Source organism: Rhea pennata, chromosome 1 (genome assembly GCF_028389875.1).
Source record: "Rhea pennata isolate bPtePen1 chromosome 1, bPtePen1.pri, whole genome shotgun sequence".
Classification (NCBI taxonomy): domain Eukaryota; kingdom Metazoa; phylum Chordata; class Aves; order Rheiformes; family Rheidae; genus Rhea; species Rhea pennata.
The window spans coordinates 197087741-197110552 of NC_084663.1; the positions used below are offsets into that span (position 1 = coordinate 197087741).

Here is a 22812-nt window from a genome sequence, read left to right on the forward strand (position 1 = left end):
TTTGCAAGTGTTCTTTCTTCAAAGGATTAATAGACTATGAAGGAAGAAGTACTAGCTTTCTTTTCCTTTCCCGTATTAGAGAATTAGCGAGGCCTCTAATTACTGATTGTATCTTGCCTCTGCTGAAGGTCTGAGTTCTGAGCTGGGAAGTGCTGCTGTTTCTGCTGGGTCCATTGAAACATTTCAGCTCCCCACGCTGCAGCAGATCAGTTACAATTTATCTGTGTGACATCTTTGCTGGCCCTGCTGGACCCTGCCATCTGAATCTCTAGTCTGAAACAAGGATTGGAAATCTTTAGTAAGGTTACTTTGTGACCCAGTTTGCTTAAGCTTAGGACAAGCTATTTCTACTAGTTATGCACCTACTTTAGGAAGGCACTTTCTAATTGTACTTCCCTATTTCATTATGAGAATATCATAAAGTGCCAAAAACTTTTTTTCATGGCATTTCCTATTGCATTACCTTCTCAAAGAAGTAGAAGAGATGGATTAGACTTGTTTTGTGCTTTACAAAGAGCATGTCTGTTTCTTGGTTTATGCTCTGAATTCTTAGAAATTACATATAAGTTATATGTTATATACATGACTAAATATTTAGTCAAGACTCAGTGGCTGTCCATGAATTCTTAAGTCCTTTGACTGATTTTTAAAAAGATAGCGGCATCAGTCCTAAGTACTTATTCAGTTAATGTTAAATAAAACTTTGCTACTCTTCTTGTCATCTTCAGCTTTTCTGTTTATACTTTTGTCAGTGTCCCATATTATAACTTACATAAATAAAACAACTTTGTGATTAGAAAATGGTGCTGTAAAAATATTTTTAAATGCTTCCAAAGTGATACCAATTCTCCTATTTATTCAGTTGTCCAGCCAATGTTTTGGTTTTTTTGCCTGTTCCTCCAACCACATTTATAGCTTTGCTGAAAGTCAGGAACTGGAAGTCTTCTGCCTGAAGCATAATTAAGGCCTTAATAGCTGTTTTTCATCAAGGAATCATTTTGCTAAGCTATGTTGTCTCTAAGTAACTTTTGTGAGTTATCTTACTGATTAAAAGTTGAGAGGACTTGTTAGAGGAGTCCTGCTATAGCAGCCAATCTCCAGTATACATACAGTCATAATTAAAGTTACTTGAAGTTACTAAATGAAGTTCAATTTTTGCCTTGATTTGAAAAGTTGATACCTACAATAATAATCCTTTTCAGAAGACAGGACTGCTTTGCTATCAGGGTTCTTTATCTTGCTTATAACCCAGGAGTTTTGTTTTTCAGATATGTTACTTCCTTTTGCAACTTACATACTACACATTTATAGGAAGACATGAATAATGAAAACATACTTCAGTTAAAATCCATTAAGCAACTGGAAGTGCTGGCTTATTTTATGAAATTATGCCTCTTTATTTTGTCCACAGGATTGAGTAGTTGTGTCTCATCATCAGAATTGGCTACATGTAGTAGTTTCTTGAACATATGCAATCTTAAAATGCTTTCTCCTGGAAGAGAGAATTGTCTTTTTTTTCTCTCTCTGTATTTCAAAAATAGTGGAATATGTATACATCTATATGCACGTGGTTTTGCACTTCTCTACCTAATTAAATAGATACAGCTCAGTTCTTTTTTCTTACTAGTAAGAGCTGAAGCTTGGCATCTTGCGGGGGGGGGGGAGCAGCAATGCCCAACAATTTTCATATGTAGTTAATTAGGCATGGCTGTTGTTGCCTGTATCATTCAAGATTTAATTTAAGATTGTTTTGATTTTGAACATCAGATGAAGAGACAGAACTAAATACTTTGATAGTTTCTAAAAGTCTAGCAAGCATGAAAATTGCACTGACCTTTTTCATTTATTGTTTCAGTTCATCTGAATTTTTCTTGGCTATCCTTACACAGGTTTTGTGACTTACTGCTTCAACTTTAAGAAGAATATCTGTTAAAGAGTAATGAATATAAGTGTGTTACTTTGGTTTAGTTTAGGAATAAGTTTTTTTTGTTTGTTTCTTTCATGTTTTACAGCTTGACAAAGATGATATGGTATATATGGAAGCATATGATAAGTTGCTGGAGTCTTGGCTTACTTTGGTTCAAGATGACAAACATTTCCATAAAGGCTTCTTTACCCGACATGCTGTTCAGGTTTTTAATTCTTATATTCAGTGCCATCTAGCTGCTCCTGATGGTACAAGGAACTTGGTAAGCCCTCATTCTAGTGGTTCTTAATAATATGTAGTAACTAAGCCATGTCTTTTGGTGTATACTATTTTATGTTAACGCAGGGGAGTTAAAATAGAATTATTTATGGTTTTGACTGGAAATGAAAAGCTTGCTGAGTTTGTTGCAAAAAGGTCATTTTTTTCAGTCTGTTTCTCTCATTCTGAAGAGGAAATAAAGGAAATACAGAAGTTGGAAGTCACTTCAAAAAAATCAATTAAAAACAAAGCCATTATTCAAAAATTGGCCTGCATCCTATTGATCCATCCCTGAAGACTGAATGACTAAACTTATGTGGGCTAGTGTCTTCCAGACTGAAATTGCAAGCCTTTTAGTAGGGTTGTTGCCTCTCTTCTCATACATTCTCCTTGAAATATAATTTAATGTCCATTATATTTCAAAATAAGTCATGAATAAATGTCTGAGAAAACGTAGTATGGCTGCGCACAGGTTAGGAAAAATCTTGCTATCCTGCATATCTCTTCTGTATAAAATAGTACATGAATTCCCTATTGAATTTTGAGGTGACTGTTTTGGAGAAAACTTAAAAGTATATGACTTTGCGAGATGAAAACAAGTCTCTTTGCCAGGAGTCTGCATCTTACTAAAACAGATTCTAATATAGAAAGCTGGATGTAAATGCTGAGTGAATGAATTAATTGCATAGATTTGATTCAGTGACCGTATTAAATTAATGATGCTTTGTAGAGATCTTTGCGATACCTCATTCTGAAAAGTCCCATACAAAACCTAATTCTGATATCTTGATATGTAACAGATGGTAATAACGATGCCAACACAGGGAGAAGTATTTCACGAGAGAACTTTGAATTCGTGTCAGGCGGTCTTGACATAACTTGTATATACAGGTTAATTCATGTCATTCTGTGAGATAAGTCATTTATCCCATGGGTAACCTTTTAAAAGCCACAGCTGGCATTTTAGAATGCTTCTTGTTGGATATCAAAGCGGTCGCTGGAACTTGCCGTCTCCGCTCTGCGAGCAGGGACTCGCTCTGCATAAACAGCTGCAACTTTGAAGTTACCAAAAGAGAATGATTTGCTAGGTTAGATAAAGAAAAGATGGGTTAAAAGCACTTTGGATAGGGAATTGTGTGTGGATTCAATTTTCCAGAACCTTTGGAGAAACAATGCAAGACATTAGCATTCTATGGTGGTTTTATTTTAGTTTGTCAGTTGTGGAAACTTTATGATTCTTTAAGATCTTTTTTTTTTTTTTAACTTTTTTAACATTGATATGTAGTTTCTATGTACAATGGTTGATTGCTCAAGGAAATGAAGTCTGATTATTATATAGGCAGTTCTACAATGTAGCCAAGATAAGCTTTGAATAATCAGTGTGTGTGACTTCTGCATTCAGCAAGAAATGAATTTTAAAAACCGTGATTTTTTTAAATTTGCCTTCTGTTTTTCTGAAGTTGTAGCATTTACTTTTTAAAACTTTTTCTCTGTGAACAATGAGTTAAGGAAAGTTTAAATGAAAGAGGTAATTTTAATTTCACCATGAAAAACACTACCTCTTTTTGTGATTCATGTAAGATCTCAGAGAATTGGGAAAAATATATGACTACAAGGATAGACAAGGAAAAAGCAAGGAAGTTTCAGTGTTAAAAATGGCTCTTGGCCTGATGTATGTGGTTTGAAATGCGAATGTGTTTCAACGATCTTCTAACCAGTGGGTTTGTAGACCAGCTCTGTGAGCCAGACTCATTCCGTACTTTATATTGTGCCTCCAGCAGTGGGTGCTTTTGGCAGAGCTGACTTACACATTCAGTGGTGGGCAAAAGCTGTTTTGCCTTTGTCCAGCCTGTACTTAGCCTTTTTTAACAAGTGTCGATGTTCGTAACTCTTATCCTTAACTCTTTTCACTAACTGTGAATCTTTGGATTTGAGAGAGCTGTTGGAAACAGCAGCAAATACACAATGAAATCATTGTGTGATTTTGCTAATGTGTTTGTGAAATGCTGATTTGAAAATATTTACTGCTCTATTTTAACTGTTCTGTGTCTAATTTAATGTGAGCTTGTTGTCCATTCATGCAAAACAAAAGAAAAAGCTTGAAAGATAACAGTAAAAAGATGTACAAAAATATGATGATTTTATTTAGAAAGCATAATGTTAACTGGTTACTTCTAATTTTGTTAAAATAACAACAGACCGCCAATGGCGTGGCCTCTCGGGAAGAAGAAGAGATAAGTGAGCTACAGGAGGATGACAGAGACCAGTTCTGCGACCAGCTGGCTAGTGTGGGCATGCTGGGGAGAATCGCTGCAGAGCACTGTATACCTCTTCTGACCAGGTACAGGACAATATCTGTGAATGTGAATGAGCAAAGCCACCAAATATGACAGGACTATGCAAAGTTATTTTATTGTTATTTTTCCCCAGTTTATTAGAAGACCGAGTGACAAGACTCCATGGTCAGTTGCAAAGACATCAGCAACAGTTACTTGCCTCACCGGCATCAGGCTCAATGGACAATAAAGTGCTTGATGACCTGTATGAGGATATTCATTGGCTTATTTTAGTCACAGGTTAGTGAACAGCTTTAAGCAATGCCTATTCTGGTATTCCTGCTGACACTGGAACACCTCATGGAAAAAAAAATCCCAGCAAGTCCACTACTGGCAATTGATCATATATATTTAATCCTTTATGACGCCTTCATCTTATATACTCTAGTCACAAAAAATCTTTGTCTTCCTTTCATCTGCTGCGAGTACTGTGGTGGTAATATTAAAGATTAATTAAATCTTTACATGAGGTATGCCCTTGGAAAATGGCTGTGACTGATTTAATTATACATTTTTGAGATGTGTTATTAGTCTACAATTAGTCAATAATTAGTCTATTCATGATCTTTCAGTTGTTATGTCTGGGGGCGTGTGACTGTATAGGGGAGTCAGCATGAGATCAGGAGAATGATATTACTCAGGGGTGACAACAAATCTAGCGAGTTCCAGAATCTCTCCATGCTGATGATCTGTATCCTGGCATCTGGTTACATTTCAGGGAACTTGAATATAGAATCTTTTTTCTTTTTTTTCCTCTTTTTTTCTGATTTTTAGCTGGAAGTATCTTACAACTGTCAGTAAAGCATACTAATAACTAAAACAATGTCTGTATTTTGTTAAGAGAAGTGTATATGCCCTTATGGAATATGTTGTGGGCTTTCTGAATGTCCGATGTAGTAGTAGTTCTCAGATGTTGACATAAATATGTTTATAATATTTTTGTATCACCATGGGATGAAATTTGTATTTGTAGTTCAGATGGTTATGAGACCAGACATTGAAAACTGTGATTACATCTGGAATTAATATTAATTATCTGGATACCAGCATATTGTACTGTAAAAACTCCTTGCTTCACCTGACCTACAGTTGCTATTCCTTTATTACAGAAAGTCTTTTTGGTGTCTGAAAGCCTGTACAAATCTGAAATGTTAGTAGAACAGAAGTTCTGGGTTAGGTGGACTCAGTGGGGAAGCTGTAAAATCATGACTTTTATCACAAGACTGAAGGAGAAAAATAGGTGGCTACAAATTGCTGTATAAAATTATTTTTATCCAATTGATGAATCAACTGTAATACTTCTATATCAAGCAAATCTGCTCTTTTTGTTTTTAATTTGGTGGCTTATTTTTCAGTCTTTCTTGTCATTTCAGCTTCTCCTCTACAGAATTACTTTTAAGTATTCAAAATTAGATATACTTGTGTAAACAGCGTTAGTCAGGTTTGTACAAATGTTTGATTCTAGTGCCATGTCTACAGTTATGGCTTTTGATTAGAGAATCCACTGACTTAAATTAACCTAGGGTAGAAATTTGTGATCACTCTTTCTTTTTTAATGTAAGGCTACCTCTTGGCTAATGATACTCAGGGAGAGACTCCGCTAATACCTCCAGAAGTAATGGAATATTCCATTAAGCATTCAGCTGAGGTTGACATCAATACAACGCTTCAGATTCTGGGATCTCCAGGAGAAAAGGCCTCTTCCATCCCAGGGTACAACAGAACGGATTCTGTAATTAGGTAAGAATGCATCACTCACTGAAGTATGTCAAATGTTTTCTTTTTTCAGAGAGAAACTTGGAGCGTGGGTGGCTTTCTGTGAATTTAAAGAAGTTTTTTATATATAGTATATAAATAAACATTGAAAATTGAAAAAGAAATATCTCTTTAGTTTTAGAGCAAGGGAAATAATTTATACAAGTGGTTTTATAATAGACGTATTAAGGCAATGCTGTGAGACAGGTTAAGAAAAGACAAAAAAGGTGAAGCCATTTTCTTAGGGTAAAGAAAGGTAGAATGGCTATAGATGAACTTTCAAGTTGAAGTGATCCGGGGGATCCCCTCGTCAGGAGCACTGAGGGGAAGAATTAGGAGTAAAGCATCAAAACAGTTACAGCCCAGAGTCTAGATGGGGAGACTAAAATGACTCATGAGCATATGGTCATACTGGAGGACATGATAAGAAGTCTTTGAAATAAATGCAGAAATACTGCTTAAAATAATGAAAACTTGTTTTTAAATGAACACAGGTTCAAAATCTTTAGATAACATACTATTGGCTCCGTAATGAATTCTGCACATATATAGCCTAAGTAAATGATTTCCAAAGCATAAGTGAGCTTGTTTACTTTGGATGTGAGCTGCTGCCTCAGTAGCAGCTCAGTTAGTCCTCAGTGGGGGAAAACTGTTGTCACTTCTGTGCATGTATCAATAGTAGCCTGAGGAACAGCATGAAGGATTTGCATTCTCTTTTTGCAAGAAGTTGGTACCCACAAAGGAGTCCTGAGGTTGGAAGATTCAAATTGAGAAGACCATTTTCATTTTTAACTGACATGGAGGGGTCTTCACCCAAGATTAGTTGTGTGCTTACTCTTTGTTCTTCTGCAAGAGGCTAGAAAAATGGCTCTTCATTGGCAAAGATGTAAGTCATGGGTTAATACATTTAGAAGTTTGAATACTGCTCATTCATACCAATCCTGTCAGCTACAAGAAGAGCTCAATAGAAATGGAATTTCTTGGTGCAGTGTCTCAGTGGAATAAAATCAGACCTAATTAGAGAGAGATTTGAGGCTCTGAAATTCCTTCAAGAAATAGACCACTGTCAGCTCCTAAATTCATTTAGGGCTATCACATTCTTATCAAATTTATAAATAAGTATGCTATTTGTGACAGAGCACTGGAACAGGTTGCCCAGAGAGGTTGTGGAGTCTCCTTCTCTGAAGATACTCAAAACCTGCCTGGATGCAACCCTGTCTAAAATGCTCTAGGTGACCCTGCTGAGCAGGGAGGTTGGACTAGATGATCTCCAGAGGTCCCTTCCAATCTTACTGATTCTATGATTCTGTAAATGTTAATATTTAATACAATATTGTGGACTGATTGTATTCATGCAGTTGTCTGGTGATCATCTATTTCAGACTCTTTGTGGTAATAAAAAAGTGGTCATTTTTATATTTGTTCTTCAGTATGTATCACACTGCAAAAGCTGCATACTTGGTCCAAGCTTTGTAACTATGGTGGTTGATACAAGAAAGGGAAAGAACACTTTTCAAAGCAAGCTTTGCAAGCATACCAGGTAGTGATCTGGCTGAAAAATTCCCATTTCTCATTATTCCCATGGTGTCAGAATGCTAGTGAGGATTCTCTTGTTACAGTTATTTCACAGTTGAAGATAATCACCTGATCTTTGAATGCATTTTTAGACTTCGTATTTGTCAGTCTGTCCTATCTCTCTCTCTCTCTCTTTCTCCCCCTCTTCCCCCACCCCGGCTCTGCATTTACTCCACTAAAGTAGGATGAAATATGTTTTGTTATCTCGTTTCTTCTGTTATATTCTATGAAAAATGAGTGTTTGGTACACAGCCCTGTTGCCTCCAAAAAAAAAAACAGTATACAGCGTCTTCATTGTATTTTAAATCTACAGGTTGTTATCTGCTATTTTAAGAGTGTCAGAAGTAGAATCTCGAGCAATAAGGGCAAATCTCACACACCTCCTGAGCCCCCAGATGGGCAAAGATATTGTATGGTTCCTCAAGCGCTGGGCAAAGACATACCTCTTAGTGGACGAAAAGCTGTATGATCAGGTAAGGATATAACTGTGTGAATGAATTGGTGAGTATTAGCAATAATGCTATCCTATAAATGCAGATGTCAGTGTAGCTATTTTAAGGTTCAGTTAAAAGTATTTTTAACATGAAATGTGTTATGATTTATTTTGGAGTTTGTAAGAAAGTGGATTTTTAAAAAAACTTTCTTTTAAGTAGAAATGTAAGCTGTTAGGGGACCCTAGTTGCACATTTTGGTGTAAGCGTGGGTGTTTTTGGTTTTGTTTTTGGTATGGCCTTTTTGTAGCCATTGGCGTAGCAAAATGGCTTAGCACTCTCCCAGGCTGTTTGCTGATTAAAACTCACCAACCATAGCAATTTTATAAGCTACTCCTCACTATCCATCAGATCTTATAGTTCGGCTCTAATACAGTGATTGTGCCTGATGGATGATGTTTAGTCATGATTCTGAACTGGGTATTTAACACTATTGCAAGGTGATTATATATTGGCTAACGTCATGTTCCTTTCTCTTCTCTCTCGCCATTCTCTTAGGTTCTCGTGTATTAGCATGATTTGTATTATGTGTTCATTGAAAGGGGCGACTTTTTATTGTGTTTGGGTAGCAGTAGTCGTGATTAGGCCTCGATCCTGATTTTGCTTTTAGAACTAGCTATGATCCAGCTGGCTCACAGAGGCCGCTCATCCCGCGGAGGTCCTGCTGACTGCTAACTTTTGAGAAAGAAGCCTCCTCTCCTTCATTTCTACTGCTGAAGCAGCTAAGAATAGTAATGCTTCAGGAAGCCTTTTCTTAACAAAATTAAGGATGCCAAAGGCTTGTGATTACTTTGAAACATGTTATTCAGCTTCTACTTAAAGCAGAGCAAAGAATTTGTAAGGGTACCAATTGGGGAAGAATTGGAGAGCATCTAAGAATATGAAAATGAAATAAGAAAAACAATGCAAAGTGAAAAAAGAGTATCTAGGGCAAGTACACATTTAATTTGTGTTTAGTGTTGGCATGTGAGTGTGATTGTACACCTCTATTTAAATCCTGTGCTTAGACATGAAAATACTATGAGCGTAAAGCTAGGAATGCTCGTGGTATGCTGACATGAAGCCTCTGCAAAATTATTAAAAATCCTTGGATTTCACTCTTAAACTTCTTTTAAAGATGGGAGAACATTCATTTTCAAGAAAGTCTATGTTAATGTGCCAGGACCAGTATGTGCCATCTTTCCAAAAAGATACATAGATTGAAGGAACAATGTAGAAAAGATTCTCTGTGGTTGAAATAAGTTCTTACAAGACTGAACTCGGGGATTAAGAGCTAGGTTCTAATTCTAATTTCTAAAATTTCTACTATTTTCTAATGATTTTTATTATTTAGAGGAATTTCTTCTTAAATTCATGGAAACGCTTTTGGGAGATGAGTTTGGGATCTTTTAATTTTTAAAGCTTTTAAACTTTCCTTAGCATTAAAAGCTAGACATACTCAAATTGTAATGAGATTTAAACTTTTCTTTCTTTTGGGTTTTGTGCTTAAAATTGAAAGAGAAATTTGGCAAAGATTTTCTATTCTAGGTACTCTTTGCCTTTGTCTGTGTAACTTTTATGTATTTTAAATAGGGACGTGACAGCCTGAAAAGAATTTGCTGACTGATTACCGTACACTTTTGAGTTCTGGCTTTTGTAAAAACTCACTCATCTTAATGCTTTTCTTATAGATAAGTCTGCCATTTAGTACAGCATTTGGTGCTGATACAGAGGGTTCCCAATGGATTGTGGGTTACCTTTTAGAAAAAGTGATCAGTAACCTGGCAGTGTGGAGTTCAGAGCAGGACCTTGCAAATGATACTGTACAACTGCTAGTAACATTAGTGGAAAGGAGAGAGCGGTAAGTTGCTATATCTCTGGAAGTCAAAAAAAAAAAAAAAATCTTTTGCTTCCTTTAAATTTTTTTTGGCCAAAGTAATCCAGATCTGGGGCATTTCATATTCATGTCTCTAAGTCAAATGACATTAGTAACCTACCATAAATGGGGGGAAAAAAATGATGTGACAAAGTGAGGAGTGAGACCTAGATTTGACAAAATGTAACCTAATTTATATTATTGTTTAGAAGTGCACTCTCCTTCCCCTACCTTTGTGCCTCTTAAACAGTGAGAAAGGAAAACCCTCCTGGTCTCCACTCTTATTGCAAGGGTTTTTGTGTTGTTGCTTATTTGTGCTGAACAAGTTGTTCAAGATTGAAAAGTCAAATACCACAATAAGCCAGTGTAAGATTTGTGTTGTAAATGTTTAAAACAATCAAAAAATTTTGCAGATTCAGGCAAATTTCAAAGTTTTCTTTGGTATTAGAAATTGTGAAGCAGGAAATTCTTGAATGTCTTACTTCTGTGAATTGACATGCAATTAAACAAGTAAACATGGATTCAGAAGACTCTTCTGAAGCTCGAGGAATTAAATGCTTAAGGGATTTTCCTTAAAAAAAAAAAATCAAACCCACAGGAGCTACTTTAGGAATAAACTGCTTCCTTTTTCATCACATAATGAAACTAAGCTTTTAATCCATATAGTATGTCTTTTAACTGTGTGTTTGTATTTGTGTTAAAATAGACTATTTCCCTCTTCTCCCAAATGAATTGAGCCACTTTATGGGTATATATTTTAGAAATCTTAGAGGTGACATGTTAATCAGATGAAAGTCAAAAGATGATTTAGTCTTAGAGTAAAGGAATTAAAATAAAAAATTGACAACTGCTAGCAGTCTGATGTCTGCTCATACAATTTTGTGAAGCCTTTTCTTTAATTAAACTGTTTTTTCCTCCCTTCTAGGGCAAACTTAGTTATTCAGTGTGAAAACTGGTGGAATTTAGCTAAACAGTTTGCAAGGCGAAGTCCTCCTCTTCACTATTTGTCCAGCTCTGTGCAGAGAACACTAATGAAAGCTTTAGTTTTAGGAGGTTTTGCTCATATGGACACGGAAACAAAACAACAATACTGGACAGAGGTAAGCTGTTTAATACTCGTATTACTTTTATTTTAGCAAGTGATTCAACTGAATTTTTAAGTCAATTCAGGGAATTTTACAATGACATAAAGTCAACTCTTACAGAATCTTTTGATTGTTGAACATCTAATACTGATTATTTTTTATGATTCTTTGGAGGCCAACAATTGCATGGCACTAATAAGCTGCCAAAAATTATTTCTAAAACATCATTACTTAAACAGAAGGAATCATGAAACAGCTAGTATAGCAGTATGTTTAAAAGAGACTACTATAAAAGTTTAAGAATTTTCCTTCATCTGTCTCATTTCTTCCATTTTTTAAATTGGGAGATGTTATTAAATTATTTGGGCTCAATGATAATGACAGTAATTTAAAAAAAAAAAACAAACATTTCTCTCTTCCCCTCCCCAAACCTCATATGGAGAATCACGGAGCTCCTTGACCAGCTGTTTCATGTCTTGATGCCCTTAAAGCTCAAGTATCTGTTACCAGGAAGGCTGGTGCTCAAAAGTAGCTGAAATGTGGTCAGGAAGCATCACATAAATTTATAATGCATTGGTCTTCTGAGAGAAACTTAATCACTTTTATTAGCAAATGTGTGAAATTAGAGATTGAAGGTAAGATTACAAGCACTGAAAGTAATTGGGAGAAGTATTTATCTATTGTATGGAAATTTCCAAATTGGTTCAGATTACAAACACAACTGCATAGGCTGGTTAGTAGAGGAAAAATTATAAGAGAGATTGCACTGTACAGAGTCATAATATGACAAAGATTATTGTGTACGTGAATTAAGATTTTCATTGATGACCTGTAACAATTCTTTGGGTGCTAACACTGAATTTGGAAAAGAATTAAATAATGGGAGTCAGGAAAGTCATTGTCATTTGCATAAACACTACAAAGTAACATAGAACACTTACGTAGGTGCTGATTTTGAAACCAGCCTGCAGATGATGATGATTAGTATCACTAGCGCTTCAATTTACACTAATGTGATACAAAATAATGTAAGTGAGCCAATGCAGATGGGAACTGATTGATTCTTGTACTTTTGTGCCAAAAGCAACTTATGAATTTGCTGAATTACTTAAAGCTCCAATCTCATTCATGTAATACTCTGCTTATCTCAGTGTGACTTGTCTAATAATCTTTTTAAGGTTCTTCAGCCACTTCAGCAGCGATTCTTGAATGTGATAAACCAAGAAAACTTTCAGCAGATCTGTCAAGAGGAGGAAGTGAAACAGGAAATTACTGCTACATTGGAAGCACTCTGTGGCATTGCTGAGGCTACCCAGATTGATAATGTAGCAATTCTCTTTAATTTCCTAATGGACTTCCTTAATAATTGCATTGGGTTAATGGAAGTATACAAAAACACACCAGAGACTGTTAATCTCATAATAGAAGTCTTTGTTGAAGTTGCACATAAACAAATTTGCTATCTTGGAGAGGTAAATACAACCAAAAGGAGGAGGAGGGGAAGAGTGTGTGTGTATGCATGCATGTGTGTACAGTACTATCCTTTAAACAAACTGTAGTGATGTTTTAGATTCTGTGCAGTAAAAAAATGCTATATGGACACGTTTTTTAGAGGAATTCCTTTCTTTAAAAACATGCTTTCCCAAGGTTAAAAGCAGGATATCTAGATTATTCTTAGACCAATAAACTTAACCATAATAGCACTAGTCTAACTCTGTGCATGGGTGGCAGGAGTGTAGACCATGTTAAATGCTTTTTTGAGGACTTGCCAAAGAAAATTGCACCATTGTTTTATGTGATAAATGCATACTGTAGAGACACTGGCATGGTCCTAAACATGGTATAATGTTTATCAAAAAATTATCAAGTAAAATGAGTCAGTGCAGTGCACTTTGGTCTTTGCACTGTTGGCTGATTTTGCTTTCACATCTAGAAAAATTTCTGCCTACTCCAAACTGTGTATGGACTTAACAGTGAATTATGGCTTCAAAATTTGATAGCAGAGATGAGTCCATTAGAGATTATATTAGCAATTAATCTTTTTGTTAAGACTGCGGAATTGATAAAAACTAGTGTTTTAATCAGGAGCGTGCCAATACATGGCTGTTAAGGGTTCTTAATACTTAAGGCAGCAGTTTCCATGATGATTGTGTGTGCAGTTGCTATGAAAAATGGATAGTATAACTGAAATGAAAACCTTGAGGTATCATCGACCACGTAAGACCATCTTAAAACAAAGTATGTCATTTTTAACATGTAGAGTTTTTCTCATTATTTAATTCTTTTTTTTTTTTTTTAATAGGCCAAAGCCATGAACTTGTATGAGGCCTGCCTAACTTTGCTCCAGGTATATTCCAAGAATAATTTAGGTCGACAACGAATAGATGTTACAGCAGAAGAAGACCAGTACCAGGATCTCCTTCTAATTATGGAGCTTCTCACTAATCTTCTATCAAAAGAATTCATAGATTTCAGTGATACAGGTATGAAGCAACAGGGCACTGATGAACTGTAACTTGTGTTTTAAACATTAAAAACTGCTAGGGGTCATGTGTTTAATTCAGGCAAAGTGAAAATTGAAATTTTGATCAGGATATTAAAATTACTATTTAATGTTCTGGTAGCAAAGGAAACCCTTTACACAGTATGGCCCATCTTTTCGCATTCTGGAATAATTATTGTTCTCATAAAATATGCTGGGCATAGATGAAACAGCATGAAATCTGAAGGCTGCAAGTCTGGACATATAGTAGCAGAAGTTGAGTATTAAAAAAATATATAGACGTTAGAAGAAGAAATGACTGCAAGAAGAGGGACAGATTATCTTAGAAGGTCCAAATTTTGTGAAATGCTGAGCTATTGAAATTATATTGTGTTGATTTTTTTTTGTATTCCTCATATACAGAACATGCTTTATGGCATGCCGTTATGATTTGAGTTTGAGGTTTTTCTGTATTCCAGATTGCTAATTTTTTCCATATCACTGCCGCTTAAAATTACATTAGTTCTGAATATGATCTGCCAACAGTAACTTAGCCATACTGCATTGCTTTTGAATGAGTTAAAACAGGTTTGCATGATTCAGATCGTACCATGTCCGTTCTGTGTCTGTTGCACAGAAAACATAATCAATAACAAACTCAATCTGCCTGGATTGTTTTGATATTCTTCACTGCTGCTCTGAGTTACTTCTTGAAAGAGACAGAACTTTATACTCAAATCCAGTGTATCCATCTAGTTTTCTGTTGCACATGCACAGCAATACCAGAACCAGATTTAAACTTTGTCCATTGAATGGACCACTTGATACTATGTACTCTTACTCTTTGAGCTCAGGTATTGCATGTTAGTTGCTTGGAAAACACTGTAAAGATACTTATCATGAAATAGGAATGTGAATACTGCCTAAATGTAATACCCAGATATCAAATGTATTGAAACTTACCTGGATACTATGGCAGGCTTAATGCAGGAATTATAAAAGTAAGGTAACTGCCAATTGATGGGAAATACAAGTCTTGTCAAGTTTTACCATACGGTATTTTCTTCAATAACTCCACCAGTTTTTTCTCCATGCGTTTTAAACTGTTGCACACACTTAGTGTAAAAATGCAATAGTATTTTGCTCACTATCTGTTTATGCACACAGTCATGAAGCAGCTTTCACTAGACACAAATACAGATTTCTGTAGTGAAAGGGAGCTCTTGGAAGTGTCTGAAGTGTTCTGGTTTAGCATGCCATCTGGTTTACGTGATTATGAAGTGAATATAAATATAAAGTGATGTGGCATCTCCTTCTCACTAAGTTTCTATTTTAATACAGTGCCTCATATTTTTGCTCAATTGGAAAGAGAAGATTAGTCCTATTTTTAAAAATGTCTTCATTAAAGAAATTTGACTCTTCCTTCAACATGTTTGATCCTCTTTTTATATAAAAACATTTTGTCTGTTCTATAGATGAAGTATTTAGAGGACACGAGCCTGGGCAAGCTACAAATAGATCTGTATCAGCAGCAGATGTTGTCTTATATGGTGTTAATCTAGTTCTGCCTCTAATGTCCCAGGATCTGCTGAAGGTAAGTGTAGTTATAATATGTAGTTGTTAAAACAAAAAAGGGCTATAGTAATAAATTTCCAAAAATAGGTTCTAAATTGCATTCCACTTCCATCATTTGAATGGGTTTTCTAGGATTTATTTTAAATGCAAGTGATTGTTCCCAAGTTCTAGATACTGTTTGAAAAAGAAGACTATGTATATGAAAATGTGTATAAGAAGGGCCTAAACAAACAAAACTTTGTTCCTCTGTGAGTGAGTTTGAGTAGAGTAACAATTAGGCAAAACAGAAATGTGATCTAGGGTATACTTTTTCTGATAGTGTCAAAAACTTGATAGGAAGCATTAACAGTGATCATTAGCCAAAAAAGTTTGGGAGCTGTTTTATTTTAAAAAACCTACTGTTTTATTTTGATAAGGTGGTCATAAAATTATTCATATTCCACGAGTTCCTGATTCTGTTCTGTAGCTACTGAGTGATACATGGCAGTATCTTTTCAGTAGGAAAATAGTAAATCTTGAATTATTTTTGCATTATTGTAGGCTTTCACATCGTCTACATGTGCAATTTATCTGTAGAACAGTAAAAAAAAAAAAAAAAAAAAAAAAAAAGCCGATTGCCAGTATTTCACTGGGTGGTACTGTGTTAATTAATGTTTTACTTTGAATCTGGAATCCCCTTTTGAAGTGCATCTCAGTTGTCCCCTCTTAACATGCTTTAGTTCTCATCTGGTAGCGCTCGCAGAGCATGAGAACCACATCCACTTGAGCTATAACTAAGTCAGACGAGGTGCTCTGGGAGCACTCCTAATTGCTGTAAAAGCTAATGAGGCTTTTGCTCCACAGCACAAGACTTGTTCATCTCTGAAGTAAAACTCTACCAATGTGTACAGATGCATTCTGGGCTCCCACCAGCAGCTTTCTTGCTTTGCAAATCTACTTCTTTTGCACCACATCACTTGCTAATATTGTTATAGCTACTGATGACTCTGAAGTTGTCTATCATAACTATCTTTTCTTTTTCAGGAGAAAGCATCAGTCCTGTCTCTTTGTGCAGCTGGAAACAATGTCTGGATAGAGCTACTTAATTCTAAAATGACCATGTTTTTCTTTTGACAGTTTCCATCCCTGTGTAATCAATATTACAAATTAATCACTTTCATCTGTGAGATATTCCCTGAGAAAATTCCACAGCTTCCAGAGGACCTCTTTAAGAGCCTAATGTACTCACTGGAGTTAGGGATGTCATCGTATCCTTTGTAGAGCGTGGGAGTGTTTAAATACTTAATTTGGTTTTCACGAAAACGCATTGGAATTCTAATTTCTTCCTTTGTCTTTTATCATTTTATGTATATTTTTCGTGTGTATATATAATTACGTATTTGTAATCAGCTTTTAGCCTCTGCTTTCCGTCGGTGATTGAGAGCTTCACTGTAATGTCTTCTGAGATTCTGGCATTAGCTGAATTTCCTCTGACTCGTGTTGCTTGAATGCAGTGTTTAAGTGGTTTAGTGTGTAAGTTTTTTCTGGCAGCCATTCCTGCCTCCTCCATTACTTCACTTCAGAGTGTGTAACTTCATAAGCCTTCAGCTGGTATCCAAAAGCCATTCCTGAATTAGTTTCTCAGCTGGTAATGCAAAACACTGCTGCTGTTCCATTGGGCTGGCTCCAGAGCATTTCCTGTCAGGTTGCCAATGGGCTCTCCCTCTTATAATGGGAGCACCATTTTCACTAATCTGCGGCACGTGTCAGAAACAGATGAGCTTGACCAGAAGGGACTCTTTCTGAGAATGTTATGTCAGAGAGGGTTATATTACCTTAGGGTGTGGAGCTAATAAAAGAAGGCAATAAAGTTGCAATAGAGTCTGTTTGTATTATTTATTATTTTTTATTATTATATACAATATATTATTATGATTATTATTAACCGTGCTGTAGTAAAAAGAAATCTTGGAGCATATAAGCATTTGAAATATTTTTGAATGACAGCACTGAGAAGTTTTATTGCAATTTCAAGGCAAATCTGATTTTGATTCTTTAACGCTTGTTATCAGAATGAGTTCTGAGGTTTGCCAGCTCTGCCTGGAGGCTGTAACACCATTAGCAGAGCAGTGTGCAAAAGCACAAGAAACAGATTCAACCCTCTTTCTAGCAACAAGGCACTTTCTCAAGGTAAGTTATCTAACTATTTGTTTTTTTTGCTTATAGGTAGTGTCAAGAGGCCAAACGGTGATCACATTTTACTAGATTAATCGCTGTCATACAAAAATAGTAAGGAATAGTCCCTCACTTAAAGAACTGGCAGGAGAACTTTTAAGGAGAAAGAAGACATGGACTAGAGAGACTGGACTAGAGTACAAAGGAGGATAGAAGCACAGAGGGAGGAAGTCACTTGTCACCAATCAACAAGAGACCTCTGCTTCTCAGAGTGCAATGTATTTTCCTGTGCTCTGTACAGGAGTTCTAGAATGAAGGTGATCAACAACTTTAGCAGTTACATTTACTGTGAAAGCTGTGAAATAGAAGGTAGCAGAATTGTGTGAACTGAAGGCTTGGTAGGGTACTAAAACAAGAGCCAGGAGAAAGCGTAGTAAAATTGAATAAATGAGAGCATTTTCTTCCTTTATTCATCAGACAAATTATGCCTTTTCTTTAATCTAGTGTCATATTTGGTATTTTTCTTTTAGGACCATCCATTCCACCTCACTGAATTTTGGAGTGAACTAATAGCAGTCAGGTTCATGCTAATCAGGAATAAATTTACCAGGGAACTTCTGTGCTTGTCTCCTGATTCAGTAAAGATTTCAGTTTTGCGTAAGGTGGCATAATCTTTTCTTGCCAAACTGACATCCAGACTACTGGGGGACTGCTCATTAAGAGCTCACATCAGCTAAGCTGAGAGAATGAGAAACACCTTAAAATCGTTTCACTTATCTTTGTTTCTTCCAAGTTAACATAGCTTTCTCCTTTTTCCCTAAACTTCTACTTAACTTTTAGTATCAGTCTTATTAATCTGTTCCGTATTTGGCTTTCTGTGAGCTGTGGGAATCTCCAGAACTTGAGGAACAAGTTTCCTGTTTTATTCTGGAAAATTCATTCTTTCTCTGAGTTATCAGCAGCTTTGGGAGAAAAATGCAAGAGATGCTGTTTTTCTGAAAACACACATAAATCAATAGCAGCTTTCAATGCTTAGAGATGTGAATTTGTGCCATTAAGCTAAGACACAGCTTCTAAATGAACTTAGTTTCCAATTACTGGTACCTAAAATTAAAAAAAAACTTGGATGTTTGTAAATACAAGTTCTTCGTTACCATCAGAAGTGAAGATTAAGTTCAACAGCTGTTGTTAGTAAAGCAGAAAAGTTAAGCCTACATCTCAGAATTCTCCTGTAACTACTCTTGTTTTATGATTTCAGATGGTCTTTGATATGCTGGTACTTCAGAAGCACAATACAGAAATGACAACTGCAGCAGGTGAAGCATTCTACACATTAGTGTGTTTGCATCAGGTATGGCATTTAGACACTTGAAAACCACTTGTTTGTTAACAGACAATGGTTATTGTGCATCTGGCTGAAATTACAGAATCATTCCAGTTGAAAAGGACCTCAGGAGGTCTGTAGTCCAACCTCTTGCCCAAAGTAGGGTCCACACTGAATCTAGATCATGTTGCTTAGGGCTTTTTTTCCAATCTGGTCTTGAAAACCTCCAAGATGGATATTCCAGAGCCTTTCTGAGCAGCATGTTGAATGCTTAATGATCCTCGTAAGTCATGTGGTTCAGGCCTCTGATCATCTTGGTGGCTGGAATCATTCAAGTTCATCAGAATCTTTCATATGTTAGGAAGCCCAAAACTGGGCACAGGATTGCATGTGTAGTCTAATAAGTGCTGTGTAAAGAGATATAATCACTTTCTTTGATCTACAGGCTGCATTCCTCCAAATACTGCCCAGTATGCTGTTAGTGTTCATTGCAGGTAGGGCATACTGCTGACTTACGTTTAGCTTGCTGTCCAAGGACCCTCAGGTCTCATTTATTTATTTATTTATTTATTTATTTTAAGCAGAACTTCTCCCCAGCCAGTCGCTTCCCAGTCTATATTGTTGCAGGGGGCTAGACTCTTCCAGCCGCAGGACTTTGCCTTTTTTTTTTTTTTTTTTTTTTTTTTGGAGTTTCATGAAGTTCCCGTCAGCCCATCCCTCCAGCCTGTCTAGATCTCTGAATGCATCAGCCCTGCCCTTGAATGCATCAACTCTATTCCCCTCCCCACTCTGCAGTGTGCTTTCATCCATAGATGAGGGGAGTGCATTTCCTCTCTTCCTCCAAATCACTGATAAAGTACTGTACAGGATAGGTCCTAGGATAGACCCCTGAGCTCCACTTGTAACCAGCTTCCAGGCAGAATGCAAACCATTAACCACATATTTTTGATCCTGATGATACAGTCAGTTTTTCACCCATGTAATTAGACCACCTATCTAAACCATAGTGTCCCAGATCAGAGATGCTCTGGGTGACTTAAAAGCCTTACAAAAATCAAGGAAGACAACACCCACTGCTCTCCCATCATCTGCAGATGTACTCATTTCATCGTAGAAGACAATCAGGTTGGTTAGGTGTGATTTATCCATGGTATGCCCATGCTGACTGTTCCAGATCACCTTCTCCTTCATGTGCTCAGAAGTGGCTCTCAGGAAGACTTGCTTCATGATTTTTCAGGGCCTAAAGCGGGGCTTAGCAGCCCACAGTTTCTTGTGTCATCCGTCTTTCCCTCTTTTTGAAGAGGGGTGCAATGTTTGCTTTTGTCCAGTGCTGGGGACTTTCCCCAGTCTCCCCAATCTTTCAGAGATGATAGGGAACAGACTTGCATTGATATCAGCCAATATCATCCAAAAGCTGCGCCTTTGGATGAATTCCATTGAGTCTTACGGACTTATATGGGTCAAAATTTCTCAAGAGATCCCTGAGTCAATCCTCTTTACTACTAGTAGTTCCTCTCTTCCTTGAACTCTATCTGTAGTCACAAAGGCCTGAGAGAACCTGTCAGTGAAGATCATGGCAAACAAAGCTTTGAGTGGTTCAATCTTATCTGTCTGCTGTCAATAAATCACCTGCCTTATTCAGCAACATTTTCCTTTTTATTCTTTTACCATTAACATACTGGTAGAAACTCTTCTTGATGTCCCTTGGCAGTTTCAGCTTTACCTGAACTTTGCTTTTCTATCATCATTCCTATGTGCCCAGGCAGTGTTTCTGTATTCCTCCTTTGTAGCTTGCCCTTGCTTTTAATTTCTGTATGTGTCCTGCTTGCACTGGAATGCCATTATGGTCTCCTCGTTTAGCCAGGCCGATTGCCCAACCTGTAGAAGACCTCCAGTAATTTGAGCTGCCCTTTCACATAAGGGGTATTCCCCCATCCTCTTCCCTACCTGTCTTTCCAAAAGAGCACTCTCCATCCATCAAAGCGCTCCAGTCATACCAGCTGTGCCACCATGCCTCAGTTATTGCAGTGATGTCAGTTCTGTTTCTGTGCCTAGAGCTCTAGCTCTTCCTGTTTCCAAGGCTGAATGCATTTGTGCACAGGTGTTTGAGGTTGGCCTCCTTTTGGTCTGTTTTGCCCCCTCTCCCCCAAGCACTCTTGCACCCATCGCTCTGCCCAGTGTTCTTACTACACCTGGTCTCTGTCTGCTCACTCAAGTGCAAGCTGCTGCCACCATCCCCCAACATAGCTAGTTTAAATCTGTTCTCAGATTGGCAAGCCTGTTGACAAAGGTGTTCTTAAACCACTTTGTCAAATGCATCCTCTCTCTTCTTAGCTGCCCTCATCCCTCAAAGAAGGACCCATGGTCGTGAAGAACAGAGCTCCTTGTGACAGCAGTCACTGGAGTCAACTTCAGAATGTGTCCACTACTCCCCAAGGTTTTCACCTCCCTCAGTAGAACTGAGGATTGCCACCTGGCTCTTGTGTCCTTCACCTTTGCTCCCAGAGCTCAATAGTTGCTCTGGGCTTGCTCTACATATCCCTTAGCAGTATCATTGGTGGCATGTGGATGAACAACCAGCACTAGTAACATGAGCTGGATGTGCCTCAGCAGTCTCTCCATAACAACAGTTCAGCTCTCAGCCCCCAACAGTATTTTTAGGCCCCCATCTTGTTCCTTGGTGTGCAGACTGTTGTAGTCTCCGGGAGCTGTGCCCTGCCTCCCAGCTAAGCTGATGTTCCCCACAGCAGGTGAACAGGAGCCTGTTTCTCTCTGAACAGCAGTGAGTTTTCCATCATTCTCAAAGCCCTCAATGCTTCTCTTCCATTGCCTCTTTAGCTATGTTTAACATGTTTCTTCTCCACCTCTGTCCAAGTGAGCGTGAGAAATTATTGTGTAACATCTCTCTACACCAGGGTAGAGAATCTAGAAAAGGGAAAATTGGAGGTGCAAATGGTTGATAAGGCACACGCAACATGTGGCAAGAAGTGCAGTTTATAGAAACGAGCCTGTGCTACAAGAGAGCTGGAAAGCACACTGAAGGGAGGGCTGAAAGCTTTCTTTTTACTCTGCATTACAAAGCATAGTGCCTAGCTCTACAGGTTTCTTTAGCTTTTCTAAAGAAATTAGTCTGGTTGAAAGGCTTGCTCTGATTTAGAAGATGGGAAAGGCTGCAGGTTTGGATGCAATTTTGGTTACACTAGTGGATCAAGCTGTATCACAGGTGGAGAAATACTGGTGGTTCTCTGTCACGGCTTTGATTCTTGATTTTGTCCTGGTGAGAGAAGCTGTATACAATTTTTTGTTTGAAGTTAATAAGACTGTTGTTTATTCAACAGGCTGAATATTCAGAGCTAGTTGAAACATTGCTATCAACTCAACAAGATCCAGTAATTTACCAGCGATTAGCAGATGCCTTCAACAAGCTTACTGCAAGCAGCACTCCTCCTACACTGGACCGTAAGCAGAAGATGGCCTTCTTAAAGAGTTTAGAAGAATTTATGGCAAATGTTGGTGGACTTCTCTGTGTAAAATAAACAACAAAACTCTATGCCTACTTTAGACCCTTTCTGCAAAATGCACTGAGAAATGCTGAATGCTGACTAAATCTTGTACCTGTCTCTGGGTTCTTTGCAGCCATCTCAGATTTTAGAGAGCCTGGAAGTTTGAACATAACACAATGGAACAGGAGAGGTCAACTTTGAATCAGCTTCTGCTATTATGTGTTAGCTGCAATCTGTCATACTTGTGTGTGAAAAGAATGGACAGAAAATCTGAATTTAAATTCTTTCCATATACATGCAAACAGATATGGGCACAGTGAAAAGTAAATTCAGTGCCTTCCCCCCCCCCCCCCCCCCCCGGCCACTGGTTTAAAATGAGTAGCCAGATAAACATACTGATTTTTTTCTATCCAAAACCATGTTAGTGTGATGCAGACACATACAAAGCTCTAAATAGTTTAGCTGATTTTAAGCTTTATTTTTTCCTCTCTA

The 22812-nt window shown here is 37.3% G+C and overlaps 1 protein-coding gene across 1 annotated transcript in view; it reads left to right on the forward strand.

The window, feature by feature from the left end:
* Window positions 1-22664, forward strand: part of XPO4 (exportin 4) — a 57738-nt gene extending 35074 nt beyond the window's left edge. Inside the window, exons 9-22 of the mRNA XM_062567207.1 lie at window positions 2013-2189; window positions 4384-4526; window positions 4616-4761; window positions 6084-6261; window positions 8165-8324; window positions 10013-10182; window positions 11123-11297; window positions 12461-12754; window positions 13585-13765; window positions 15240-15358; window positions 16456-16586; window positions 17391-17508; window positions 18752-18844; window positions 22156-22664. Coding sequence (XP_062423191.1) covers window positions 2013-2189; window positions 4384-4526; window positions 4616-4761; window positions 6084-6261; window positions 8165-8324; window positions 10013-10182; window positions 11123-11297; window positions 12461-12754; window positions 13585-13765; window positions 15240-15358; window positions 16456-16586; window positions 17391-17508; window positions 18752-18844; window positions 22156-22353 — 2283 coding nt within the window. The 3' untranslated portion in view covers window positions 22354-22664. The remainder of the gene's footprint in view (window positions 1-2012; window positions 2190-4383; window positions 4527-4615; window positions 4762-6083; window positions 6262-8164; window positions 8325-10012; window positions 10183-11122; window positions 11298-12460; window positions 12755-13584; window positions 13766-15239; window positions 15359-16455; window positions 16587-17390; window positions 17509-18751; window positions 18845-22155) is intronic.
* Window positions 22665-22812: the final 148 nt, after the last annotated feature.